Source organism: Balaenoptera borealis (assembly GCF_965194805.1).
Source record: "Balaenoptera borealis genome assembly, chromosome: 16".
Lineage (NCBI taxonomy): Eukaryota > Metazoa > Chordata > Mammalia > Artiodactyla > Balaenopteridae > Balaenoptera > Balaenoptera borealis.
In genome coordinates this window covers 52955626-52969735 of record NC_138872.1, presented here as the reverse complement: position 1 = coordinate 52969735, position 14110 = coordinate 52955626, and the positions used below count along the sequence as shown (strand labels likewise).

The 14110-nt window shown below is 40.4% G+C and overlaps 1 protein-coding gene across 8 annotated transcripts in view; it reads right to left on the bottom strand.

Annotated features, from left to right (window-relative positions):
* CLUAP1 (clusterin associated protein 1) overlaps positions 1 to 14110 on the bottom strand; it is a 42567-nt gene that overhangs the window by 13922 nt on the left and 14535 nt on the right. For 4 of the 8 annotated variants that reach the window (XM_082362182.1, XM_082362183.1, XM_082362186.1 and 1 more), the window contains 4 exons: positions 13130 to 13263; positions 6149 to 6290; positions 4012 to 4084; positions 3067 to 3144 (listed from right to left, as the gene is read on the bottom strand). In XM_082362182.1, coding sequence (XP_082218308.1) covers positions 3067 to 3144; positions 4012 to 4084; positions 6149 to 6290; positions 13130 to 13263 — 427 coding nt within the window. The remainder of the gene's footprint in view (positions 1 to 3066; positions 3145 to 4011; positions 4085 to 6148; positions 6291 to 13129; positions 13264 to 14110) is intronic. The other 4 variants (XM_082362185.1, XM_082362189.1, XM_082362184.1 and 1 more) reach the window with 1 other exon arrangement.

Genomic DNA, 14110 nt, shown 5'->3' with positions numbered 1-14110 from the left:
AAATCTTAAAATTTGTATGGAGACACAAAAGACCCCGAATAGCCAAAGCAGTCTTGAGGGAAAAAAACAGAGCTGGAGGAATCAGACTCCCTGACTTCAGACTATACTACAAAGCTACAGTAATCAAGACAATATGGTACTGGCACAAGAACAGAAATATAGATCAATGGAACAGGACAGAAAGCCCAGAGGTAAACCCACGCACCTATGGTCAACTAATCTATGACAAAGGAGGCAAGGAAATACAGTGGAGAAAAGACAGTCTCTTCAATAAGTGGTGCTGGGAAAACTGGACAGCTACATGTAAAAGAATGAAATTAGATCACTCCCTAACACCATACACAAAAATACACTCAAAAAGGATTAGAGACCTAAATGTACGACCGGAGACTATAAAACTCTTAGAGGAAAACATAGGAAGAACACTCTTTGACATAAATCACAGCAAGATCTTTTTTGATCCACCTCCTAGAGTAACGGAAAAAAACCAAAAATAAACAAATGGGACCTAATGGAACTTAAAAGCTTTTGCACAGGAAAGGAAACCACAAAGAAGATGAAAAGACAACCCTCAGAATGGGAGAAAATATCTGCAAACGAATCAACGGACAAAGGATTAATCTCCAAAATATATAAACAGTTCATGCAGCTCAGTATTAAAAAAACAAACAACCCAATCCAAAAATGGGCAGGAGACCTAAATAGACACTTCTCCAAAGAAGACATACAGATGGCCAAGAAGCACATGAAAAGCTGCTCAACATCACTAATTATTAGAGAAACGCTAATCAAAACTACAATGAGGTATCACCTCACACCAGTTAGATTGGGCATCATCAGAAAATCTACAAACAACAAATGTTGGAGAGGGTGTGGAGAAAAGGGAACCCTCTTGCACTGTTGGTGGGAATGTAAATTGATACAGCCACTGTGGAGAACAGTATGGAGGTTCCTTAAAACACTAAAAATAGAATTACCATATGACCCAGCAATCCCACTACTGGGAATATACCCAGAGAAAACCATAATTCAAAAGGACACATGCACCCCAATGTTCATTGCAGCACTATTTACAATAGCCAGAACATGGAAGCCCATCGACAGACGAATGGTTAAAGAAGATGTGGTACATATATACAATGGAATATTACTCAGCCATAAAAAGGAACGAAATTGAGTCATTTGTAGAGACGTGGATGGATCTAGAGACTGTCATACAGAGTGAATATATGTGGAACCTAGAAAAGTGGTGCAGATGAACCAGTTTGCAGGGCAGAAATTGACACACAGATGTAAAGAACAAACGTATGGACACCAAGGGGGGAACGTGGCGGGTGGGAGGGGTGGTGGTGTGATGAACTGGGATACTGGGATTGACATATGTAAACTCATATGTATAAAATGGATAATAAGAACCTGCTGTATAAAAATAAAATTAAATTTAAAAAAAAGTAACCAATTTAAAAAAGTATTAATGAATAATTTTACTCTACTTTTATAGTAAGTCTTCAAAATCTGGTGTATATTCTCCACAAACAGCATATCTCGATTCGGACTAGCCATGCTTCAAGTGCTCCAAGAACACCAGCTCATGGCCAGGTACCGATGGTGCAGTTCTAGATGTGGAGCTCCCTGAGCGCCTTTTCCATCACTGTGCACTGGAACAACACCTGACACACAGCAGGCACGTGGTAAATGTGTGTGACATGCATAAACATCTGCTCTCCACTACACCACAAAAATGGAACCACAGCAAGGTTACTCAGTTGCTTTCTAGAAATTCCTGGGTCATTTTATAAATTCAGAGGATTCTTTAAGTTCCTAATGCTACAGTACTTGAATCCTACCGAGGATACAGTTACAAATTTACCACCAGCAACAAAGTTTAAAAGGATGGTGGGAAGATAAAGAGTCGCCCTTGACTTTTACTACAGGGCATCCGAACAGAGCACTTTGCCTTTTTAATCTCTGGGGCCTATGGCACTCTCCCATCTCTAATTACTCAAACTTTCTCTTCCTCAAACCTCTTACTCCAAATCCCAAAGCCAAATCTGAGATGACTTTACCTCCTGCTTAACAGAGAAGACAGTCTCCATCAAATGTGAGCCCCTCAAGCACACGGCCCACCTTCCAGCTCATCTCATCTGCCTCAGCTCCAGCCCCACATGTTCATACTTTTCCTCACTCAGCGAAACTCAATGAGTTTCTCACAGAAAGGCTGGGACTTTCCCCATCTGATAGCTCCCTTCTCCCCAGCTCTACTGATTTAGCCTTTGCTTAAACAGCATCTCCTGGTGAGGTCTACCCTGACTCCTCTTTAAAACTGCAATTCTATTACACCTTCCCTATGCCCCTTACCTGCTCCACATTTTCCCCCATGGCATTTTTCACCTTCCACAAACAGCTTGCTTATTGTTTGTCCCCCAGCATGTCGTTAGCACATCAAATCGTTTAAGGCAAGGATCCCTGTCTGCTGTCCACTGGTATGTCCTTAGCACCCAGAAAAGATACTCAATAATGCTTTGCTGGGTTGAATCAGCTGCCTGCAGAGTGGCCTGAACAAGATGCTCTCTTCCAGCTTTTGGATTTTGCTAATTCTTGTCCCGATTCACATCTATGTACTATTAGATTTTTCTGTTCAGAGGAGTCTTTCACAGATGGAGAAAAGTTCAGAAGGTCTTCCTTTATATCTCTCCTCCTTTATATCCCAGTACTCTGGTCAATGTTCCCACATGTGCAGAAAAGCAAAGAAAGACAGGGCATCTTAAGAAGCTTAGGATGAATAGAACTGAGAATGGTCCTTTATAAATATTTTCCTAACTTCTTTGCTCAAAAATTACTAAATTAAGCGCTTTCCTTCATTAAGTGGGTTTAAACTGGAACTTATTTTTCCAAAAAAACTAAATCACACATACTCATGAGAATCTCTGTCCTTCATGAGATCCCAAACCTATGGATCACAAAATTAAAGTCTGAGTTCAGAAGAATAAAGCAAGATCACTGAGAAAGGTCTTAATGTGCTGGTCCAGGGCAGAGCAGGATGCAGCCAACCAACCGGGCTCTTACCTGTGCTGGGCCTCTCGGAAGGGGATAAACTCCATGCAGGCTTATCACTTAGGGCTGCTTCAGGCACTCCTGGCCGACCTGGAACCATAAAGGTGAGGGGCTGCTTTCGCTAGAGAGGCCCTTGGAATTTTCTAAACTTGCCCCTAGAGAATTTCACAGCAGTCCCTACTCTTCTTCCAGAGTTTCCTGACATTCAGGACAGAGAGGCATAGAACAAGTATGACAGGAGAGAGATACAAAGGGAAAAGACAGAGAGAGCGCACACCTGCTGTCCCAGGTACACTTCCCGCAAGCATGAGAGAATAAACCATCACAAGAAAAGAGAAACATGCAAGAGAAGTAACTCTGTGAGACAAAGCCATCAATTCCGCGTGAAGATCACGTGCTGCTACTGCTCCCAAGGCTGACTTGACACCTTGGTGAAGTTCATGGATGAAGTGTGCTACCCATTTATGGGGAACATTTCTTCCCAGAATCTAGGTCTCACAAGTAGGTAACCCCCATTTCTCTACAGGTGAGAGCCTAGATGAATGACTTCGGATTACTGGGGGACATATGACAGGTGTGTGTGAAGTGGGGGGACTACCTTCAAGTAAGTACACTTGCACTGCGTCACAATACTTGCTTTCCCTCAGTTTGCCCTAAAATAAGGAACCCTACAAGACCTCTAAGAGCAAATTTTCTTGTATAATTATATGCAACTCAAACTAACTGTATCAGTTAAACAGGGGAAAACACTATCTCAGTTGGCACCAAAACCAAATGTACTTTAAATGCTGTGTAATTTAAAACATTCTCTTGAGCTCCTGAGTGAATTAAAATGGTACCTGATATAAAAGTTGTGAGAAAATTGCCTTTTGAAAATAAATAAAATACGTGTGTAAGTTTTCCAAGGCTGAAAACTAGTCCAGAGTAAGCACGTCCATTTAAAAAGTGTGGGCTTACTTCTGCTCTTGAGCAGTCGCTTTTCTTCCTCCTTTAGCTTGTTCTGCATCAGACGGAGAGTGTTTTCAGCTTCCTGTGGAGCAGGAAAAACAAGATCCAGAAGAAATGACACTTTCTGGACTGTTTTATTATTCTTTACCATGTAAGTACGGCTAAATTTGTGATATAGAAGCAAAAAAGACTAAACTACAGGAAGGGGAAGAGAACTAACGCTGCATGGGAAACTCAACGCCCCTTCTCCGTCATCACTCTGGCAGCCTGATGAAAAGGGGGGCTCCCAGAAGTGACACCACTGGCCCAAAATGGGCCTCACTGGCCCCCAAAGCCAGGCTCCTCCCACTACACCTCACTGCCTCTGAAGAAAACTGACAACACAACAAGATGCCCGTCACGTGTGCCTGTGTAGGATGTGGACACAAGAACAGATGCATCAACTATGGGGCCTCTTGCTCTTAAAATAAAGCACGAATTTTATCATTTTTCTGCCCTGCACAATTCTAACCCTGAAAAGGGCTAAATGGTAGGAGTAATCAGATAGGAAAAGAAAGAAAGAAATACTAGTTTTAATTCCTAGGGTATAAAAAAAAGCTAATACTTGTGGCTAATAAAATGTGGCCCTGATTATTGTCAAAAAAGACAATGGGAGGGACTTCCTTGTGGTGGTTCAGTGATTAAGGCTCTGCACTTCCACTGCAGAGGGTGCGGGTTCCATCCCTGATTAGGGAACTAAGATTCCACATGCCGTGCGGTGTGGCCGAAAAAAAAAAAGTTAGAAAAAGAGAGAATGGGAGAGGAAATTGGCTTTTAAAAATGTGCTGTTGTTCTAAATGTTAAAAAGGAAGCACTGTTTCATGCATGAGATATTTTGAGGGACCAGGTGTTAGAAGCATGGGGAGTAGCTGTGAGCACAGAAGAAAAAGAGGGTAGGTACTTGCTGAAGGGAGGGTGGGCAGGAAGGCGCCCCTCAGAAGTAACCTGGGCCACCCACTCGCATCCTGAGGCACGTTCTTTGGTACGTTCTCTGAGCCCAGGGGTGGCCCAGACAATAGTACAAAATGATCAGCTTATTTTCACTGTCTCTTTACTGCTCTTTCCCAGACACCCAATGTTTAAAATGTCCAGAACTCCAGGGTCTTTTCATTGCCCTCAAAACGTGCCTGTCCTGGACCCTCCATTCCTCCATGGCCTGCCTCTGCCTTACAGCACAAGAGTGGCAACGGGTTCCTCTTCCAGATAAACACATCCAGATGAAGATGTCAGTTACAGCCAGCCCTCTTGGCAACAAAGTAGCGTCACCTAATTCAAATGTCCAGGTTTGTAATAAGGCTAGGATAACCTTTATACCAAAAGCTGTCAAGGACAGCATGAGAAAGGGAGACTGGAGACCAGTTTCACCGTGAACACAGATTCCAAATGCCTATTTTAGGGTTAAGCAGAAATATCCCTAAGGGATAAGGGCAATTCAAAATGATAGCAACTTCGTCCAAGTTCCTTTGCTCCGAGTCCATATTTATCAACTGACGCTGGGATTTGAAATACTCTTTCCTAAATGGCCTTACACATTGGGATGAAAGGAACCTGAAAGACAGCCGGTCAGTTTCTAGGTCATACATATTTCCCACAATAATCAATAAGCTACAATTCTTCTTCATAAAGCAGTTTCTGAAAAGCTACTCTGGGTGATTCAATAAACCAGGGCTTGAAAATCTTTAAGTGAACTGACCAAGCAAGATCTGTACCCAAGACATGTTACATAATCTGTGGGACTCAGTGCAAAATAAAATGCAGTTAAAAATTACTAAGAATTTCAAGACGGTGACAGCAGAGGTTTAAAGCAAGCCCAGGCCCTTCTAAGCTTGCAGCTGTATCCAACTGCACAGGTCATGGTCCCAGCCCTGTCTGTAGTCCTAACTGACCAAACTCTGGTGACAACCTACTACCAAAGATCTGACAACCTTGGAGCCCAGGCTACACAACCAGAAAAACAGAAGAATCACACGAGCAATCCTTAGTCTGATCAGGGAGAAAACACATTCACCTGATATTCTTTTCACAGTGATATTTACAAACTGGCATGTCAACAAGTACAAAGTAACACACCAGAACGAATGGTCATACAGAAGGACTAAGCACTCACCTCAAACCTCTCTTGCTCCATCCTGTGATGATCCTCAAGTTGCTGTTCCAGATAAGCCAGATTTCGAAATTTCTCTAGATAAATGTCATACTGCTTTTGCAATTCGTCCTCAGTCTTCTCATACTCATCCATAAAGGCTGGCCTAGGAAAACAAAATGAAATAAAAACTGAAAGATTAATCAATATACAAATATATAGTAGTTTGAAATTGGTATTCAGAGCTCCAGATTCCGTCCTGGTTTTCTTTGGAAAGCCTTTAATTAGAGAAGGTTCTTCATTCTTGTAACTAAAGCTAATTTCCCCTTTTCTCTTCCCTCCCCACAAAATGAACATACTTTCAATCAAAAATTAAGACATGCTCTTTGTAAAAACTAGAAATAATCCTGAAAGTATTAAGAAAATTAAAATTACTCATAATCCCATCACTAGGTATTAGCACTTAATATTTGACATACATCCTTCCAGACTTTTCTATGCATAGATACATACAGAAATGCATTTCTTTTTAACAAACATTAAGTATATTATCTTAAATGAAGCTCTGAGGTCTTTTTTCCTCACTCAATATGGCACATATTACAATACAGAGTTAAAGAATAATCATACATTATACACATCTCTAAAAATCAATAAATTAAATATATGCATTATCTTAGTTGGGCATAATATTCTGTCTGAATGTTCCAAAATTTAATCAGTCCCCTAAAAAGAGAAATATAGGTTGCTACAAATTAAAGCTAAGTTTTAAAACAATATAAAACTTAAAAATAAAACCATAGCATAAAAACCTGTTTCAACTGGTTTGCTGAATTTTTTTCTCTTATTATTGAGCTTAAAGGAAAAACTTTGTTCTTTTAAAAATATAAACAGATAGGGACTTCCCTTGGCAGTCCAGTAGTTAAGACTCCGAGCTCCCAATGCAGGGGGCACGGGTTTGATCCCTGTTTGGGGAACTAAGATCCCGCATGCCACACGGCACAGCCAAAACAATTTTAAAAATAAAAACATAAACAAACTAGAAAATAATTTATAATCTTTTGGACTAGAGGAAAACACAGAAATTCTTCTATTAAAAATATCTGAGGCTTGTGGAACAAAAACCACATTCACAGAAAGACAGACAAGATGAAAAGGCAGAGGGCTATGTACCAGATGAAGGAACAAGATAAAACCCAAGAACAACAACTAAATGAAGTGGAGATAGACAACCTTCCAGAAAAAGAATTCAGAATAATGATAGTGAAGATGATCCAGGACCTCGGAAAAAGAATGGAGGCAAAGATCGAGAAGGTGCAAGAAATGTTTAAAAAAGACCTAGAAGAATTAAAGAACAAACAAACAGAGATGAACAATACAATAACTGAAATGAAAACTAAACTAGAAGGAATCAATAGCAGAATAACTGAGGCAGAAGAACGGATAAGTGACCTGGAACACAGAATGTTGGAATTCACTGCTGTGGAACAGAATAAAGAAAAAAGAATGAAAAGAAATGAAGACAGCCTAAGAGACCTCTGGGACAACATTAAACGCAACAACATTCGCATTATAGGGGTCCCAGAAGGAGAAGAGAGAGAGAAAGGACCAGAGAAAATATTTGAAGAGATTATAGTCGAAAACTTCCCTAACATGGGAAAGGAAATAGCCACCCAAGTCCAGGAAGAGCAGCGAGTCCCATACAGGATAAACCCAAGGAGAAACATGCTGAGACACATAGTAATCAAATTGGCAAAAATTAAAGACAAAGAAAAATTATTGAAAGCAGCAAGGGAAAAACGACAAATAACATACAAGGGAACTCCCATAAGGTTAACAGCTGATTTCTCAGCAGAAACTCTACAAGCCAGAAGGGACTGGCATGATATACTTAAAGTGATGAAAGGGAAGAACCTACAACCAAGATTACTCTACCCGGCAAGGATCTCATTCAGATTCGATGGAGAAATCAAAAGCTTTACAGACAACCAAAAGCTAAGAGAATTCAGCACCACCAAACCAGCTCTACAACGAATGATAAAGAAACTTCTCTAAGTGGGAAACACAAGAGAAGAAAAGGACCTACAAAAACAAACCCAAAGCAATTAAGAAAATGGTCACAGGAACATACATATCGATAATTACCTTAAACGTGAAAGGATTAAATACTCCAACCAAAAGACACAGGCTCGCTGAATGGATACAAAAACAAGACCCATATATATGTTGTCTACAAGAGACCCACTTCAGACCTAGGGATACATACAGACTGAAAGTGAGGGGAGGGAAAAAGATATTCCATGCAAATGGAAATCAAAAGAAAGTTGGAGTAGCAATACTCATATCACGTAAAATAGACTTTAAAATAAAGAATGTTACAAGAGACAAGGAAGGACACTACATAATGATCAAGGGATCAATCCAAGAAGAAGATATAACAATTATAAATATATATGCACCTAACATAGGAGCACCTCAATATATAAGGCAACTGCTAACAGCTATAAAAGAGGAAATCGACAGTAACACAGTAATAGTGGGGGACTTTAACACCTCACTTACACCAATGGACAGATCATCCAAACAGAAAATAAATAAGGAAACAGAAGATTTAAATGACACAATAGACCAAATAGATTTAACTGATATTTATAGGACATTCCATCCAAAAACAGCAGATTACACTTTCTTCTCAAGTGCGCACGGAACATTCTCCAGGACAGATCACATCTTGGGTCACAGATCAAGCCTCAGTAATTAAGAAAATTGAAATCATATCAAGCATCTTTTCTGACCACAGCGCTATGAGATTAGAAATCAATTACAGGGAAAAAAATGTAAAAAACACAAACACATGGAGGCTAAACAATACGTTACTAAATAACCAAGAGATCTCTGAAGAAATCAAAGAGGAAATCGAAAAATACCTAGAGACAAATGACAAGGAAAACACAACAATCCAAAACCTACGGTATGCAGCAAAAGCAGTTCTAAGATGGAAGTTTATAGCAATACAATCCTATCTCAAGAAACAGCAAACATCTCAAATAAACAATCTAACCTTACACCTAAAGGAACTAGAGAAAGAAGAACAAACAAAACCCAAAGTTAGCAGAAGGAAAGAAATCATAAAGATCAGAGCAGAAATAAATGAAATAGAAACACAGAAAATAGCAAAGATCAATAAAACTAAAAGCTGGTTCTTTGAGAAGATAAACAAAATTGATAAACCATTAGCCAGACTCATCAAGAAAAAGAGAGAGAGGACTCAAATCAATAAAATTAGAAATGAAAAAGGAGAAGTTACAACAGACACCGCAGAAATACAAAGCATCCTAAGAGACTACTACAAGCAACTCTATGCCAATAAAATGGACAACCTGGAAGAAATGGACAAATTCTTAGAAAGGTATAACCTTCCAAGACTGAACCAGGAAGAAATAGAAAATATGAACAGACCAATCATAAGTAATGAAATTGAAACTGTGATTAAAAATCTTCCAACAAACAAAGAGTCCAGGACCAGATGGCTTCACAGGTGAATTCTATCAAACATTTAGAGAAGAGCTAACACACATCCTTCTCAAACTCTTCCAAAAAATTGCAGAGGAAGGAACACTCCCAAACTCATTCTATGAGGCCACCATCACCCTGATACCAAAACCAGACAAAGATACTACAAAAAAAGAAAATTACAGACCAATATCACTCATGAATATAGACGCAAAAATCCTCAACAAAATACTAGCAAACAGACACCAACAACACATTAAAAGGATCATATACCGTGGTCAAGTGGGATTTATCCCAGGGATGCAAGGATTCTTCAATATACGCAAATCAATCAATGTGATACACCATATTAACAAACTGAAGAAGAAAAACCATATGATCATCTCAATAGATGCGGAAAAAGCTTTTGACAAAATTCAACACCCATTTATGATAAAAACTCTCAAGAAAGTGGGCATAGAGGGAACCTACCTCAACATAATAAAGGCCATATACGACAAACCCACAGCAAACATCATTCTCAATGGTGAAAAACTGAAAGCATTTCCTCTAAGATCAGGAACAAGACAAGGATGTCCACGCTCACCATTATTATTCAACATAGTTTTGGAAGTCCTAGCCACAGCAGTAAGAGAAGCAAAAGAAATAAAAGGAATACAAATTGGAAAAGAGGAAGTAAAACTGTCACTGTTTGCAGATGACATGATACTATACTATAGATAGAGAATCCTAAAGATGCCACCAGAAAACTACTAGAGCTAATCAATGAATTTGGTAAAGTTGCAGGATACAAAATTAATGCACAGAAATCTCTTGCATTCCTATACCCTAATGATGAAAAATCTGAAAGAGAAATTAAGAAAACACTCCCATTTACCCCTGCAACAAAAAGAATAAAATACCTAGGAATAAACCTACCTAGGGAGACAAAAGACCTGTATGCAGAAAACTGTAAGACACTGATGAAAGAAATTAAAGATGATACCAACAGATGGAGAGATATACCATGTTCTTGGATTGGAAGAATCAATATTGTGAAACTGACTATACTACCCAAAGCAATCTACAGATTCAATGCGATCCCTATCAAATTACCAATGGCATTTTTTACAGAACTAGAACAAAAAATCTTAAAATTTGTATGGAGACACAAAAGACCCCGAATAGCCAAAGCAGTCTTGAGGGAAAAAAACAGAGCTGGAGGAATCAGACTCCCTGACTTCAGACTATACTACAAAGCTACAGTAATCAAGACAATATGGTACTGGCACAAGAACAGAAATATAGATCAATGGAACAGGACAGAAAGCCCAGAGGTAAACCCACGCACCTATGGTCAACTAATCTATGACAAAGGAGGCAAGGAAATACAGTGGAGAAAAGACAGTCTCTTCAATAAGTGGTGCTGGGAAAACTGGACAGCTACATGTAAAAGAATGAAATTAGATCACTCCCTAACACCATACACAAAAATACACTCAAAAAGGATTAGAGACCTAAATGTACGACCAGAGACTATAAAACTCTTAGAGGAAAACATAGGAAGAACACTCTTTGACATAAATCACAGCAAGATCTTTTTTGATCCACCTCCTAGAGTAATGGAAATAAAACCAAAAATAAACAAATGGGACCTAATGAAACTTCAAAGCTTTTGCACAGCAAAGGAAACCATAAACAAGACGAAAAGACAACCCTCAGAATGGGAGAAAATATTTGTAAACGAATCAATGGACAAAGGATTAATCTCCAAAATATATAAACAGCTCATGCAGCTCAATATTAAAGAAACAAATAACCCAATCCAAAAATGGTCAGAAGACCTAAATAGACATTTCTCCAAAGAAGATATACAGATGGCCAAGAAGCACATGAAAAGCTGCTCAACATCACTAATTATTAGAGAAATGCAAATCAAAACTACAGTGAGTTATCACCTCACACCAGTTAGAATGGGCATCAGCAGAAAATATACAAACAAATGCTGGAGAGGGTGTGGAGAAAAGGGAACCCTCTTGCACTGTTGGTGGGAATGTAAGTTGATACAGCCACTATGGAGAACAGTATGGAGGTTCCTTAAAAAACTAAAAATAGAATTACCATATGATCCAGCATTCCCACTACTGGGCATATACCCAGAGAAACCATAATTCAAAAAGACACATGCACCCCAATGTTCACTGCAGCACTACTTACAATAGCCAGGTCACGGAAGCAACCTAAATGCCCATCGACAGACGAATGGATAAAGAAGTTGTGGTACATATATACAATGGAATTCAGCCATAAAAAGAAACGAAATTGAGTCATTTGTTGAGACGTGGATGGATCTAGACACTGTCATACAGAGTGAAGTAAGTCAGAAAGAGAAAAAGAAATATCGTATATTAACGCATGTATGTGGAATCTAGAAAAATGGTACAGATGAACTGGTTTGTAGGGCAGAAGTTGAGACACAGCTGTAGAGGACAAACGTATGGACACCAAGGAGGGAAAGGCACGGGGGTGGGGGGGGGGGATGGTGGTGTGATGAATTGGGCGATTGGGATTGACATGTATACGCTGATGTGTATAAAACTGATGACTAATAAGAACCTGCTGTATAAAAAAAATTAAATAAAAAAAACAAAAGATCTGAGGCTTAACAAAAATGAATTTATGCTTGAAAGGCAGAAGTTTTTAATGAGATAAATCTATCTGGTGGCCCTGATCCAGAGGCAGAAGGGGCGTGGGCTTGCCCTTGGCAAGGAGGAAGCCTTGATGCTCCCTTGGTTACTGTCTGCTGCCCCCAGGTGCTGCCTTCCCGCAGATCTCAGGACAGGAGCCAGAGTGTGGGCCAGGCACCAGTGTCCTGAAAAAGCAAGACACATTCAGAGCGAATACAGCAGCTGGAGAAAGGAAGGAGTAAAGAGAGAAAAATAAAGGGAGAATGAAAAGGGAGGAAGGGCAACACAGAAACAAAGCAAAGAAAGGAGGGTACAAAGTGAGAGAAAAAGGGAGGGCGCAAGAAAGAGGTGCGGTGGGGGAAGTGGGGGCTCCAAGAAAATGTGAGGCACACACTTGAAAGGGAAAGTCAGAAGAAGGATGAATTACCAGTGAGGAATTATAAAACTCTAAAATCTACTCAAACCTAGAAATGGGAGTATGTTTCTGTTTCCACCTAATTTATGGCAAGACACAGATCTGAGGAGCCAGGCCTTGTATAACTTTCGCCATCTGGATTTACTTACTTTGCCTTGCGTTCCCAGAAGCTATAAAAGCTAGAAGGGTGGTTCAAGAACTAAGCAGTTTTCCAGGCATATTTAAAGCAGTAAAGAGAATGAGTTTAGCAGTGTGCCTGTTAAAAACACACGTACATTCTGCAGCAGAGACATCTTTATGCCGGGCTTTTCCCACTGCTTGAAAGGTTAATATCACTGACGATGTATTCCCTCAGTCTGCTTTAACTTGCAGAGACAGCGTTCTACTCACTCTTCAGGTGTTCATATCTACCTGACACTCTGCAGAGTCTGGAGTCGCTTCCGATTTCTTTCCAGCTCTAATTTCCTCTTGTCAATTTTGGCTTCTAGGTTAGCTTCATCAGAGGCCACATTATTGAGCAGGTCTTTCGTCTTCTGAACCTGCACCTACATTTAACAGGAAATGAAGGAGACAAATGTGCCAATAAGGACCACGACCTGACTCTTGGAAGAGCAGGACTTCTCAAGCTCTCAAGCCCAGCAACATCTCACTAAACAGAATCAAGGGGAAGCAAACAGAGCAAACCCTCCCTCAAGCCATCACTCGTTTAACCAACTATTTCCAGGAGGAACATCACAGAGGCCTAGAAAGAATCATCTACTTTTTTTTTCCATGAGAAGGTGTTTCCGAAGAGGGACCCAAAACCTCCTGCCACCTCACTTGTTTAGATGGTTACACGTCACTCTGAAGGGTTGGTTTGCCTTCATTTACATAGTTCAGGCTACTCCCCAGCTACAAATAACTGACTTATAGAATACATGCACACACAAGCTTTCTCTTAGCTTTACTTAGAAGGGAACAAAAAGAAACGCCGCCTGGTCCCAGCTCTAATGCGCTGCCTGCTGGGACTGAGAGAAGGTTCCTCTCCCCCTCCCAGGCAGCTGAACCGCAGACTGAACTAAACAGAGAAACCACTCCATTATGAGAAAGTGGCTCCCTGGGTGGCTCCGGTGTGATCCAGCCTTGGGGAGGGAGCCTGGGCAGCAGTGTGACACAGGCCCCTGGGCAAGGGGGCAGCATGAAGGGGAAGAGAGATCACTGGTGAAAACCATAGGCCTCCCCATCCTCCCGTAAGAGCAAGTTCATCTGAGGCAGGGCTAGTTTGAGTAAATGCACTGTCTTCACTCGTGTTGTCTGGGAAGCGGGCCAGGTCAAGGCCTGTGGCTCAGAGCTGCAATCTGCTGCCCTAGGAATGACATCTGCAACACAACCAGCCAAGTGTAGAACTGCTCC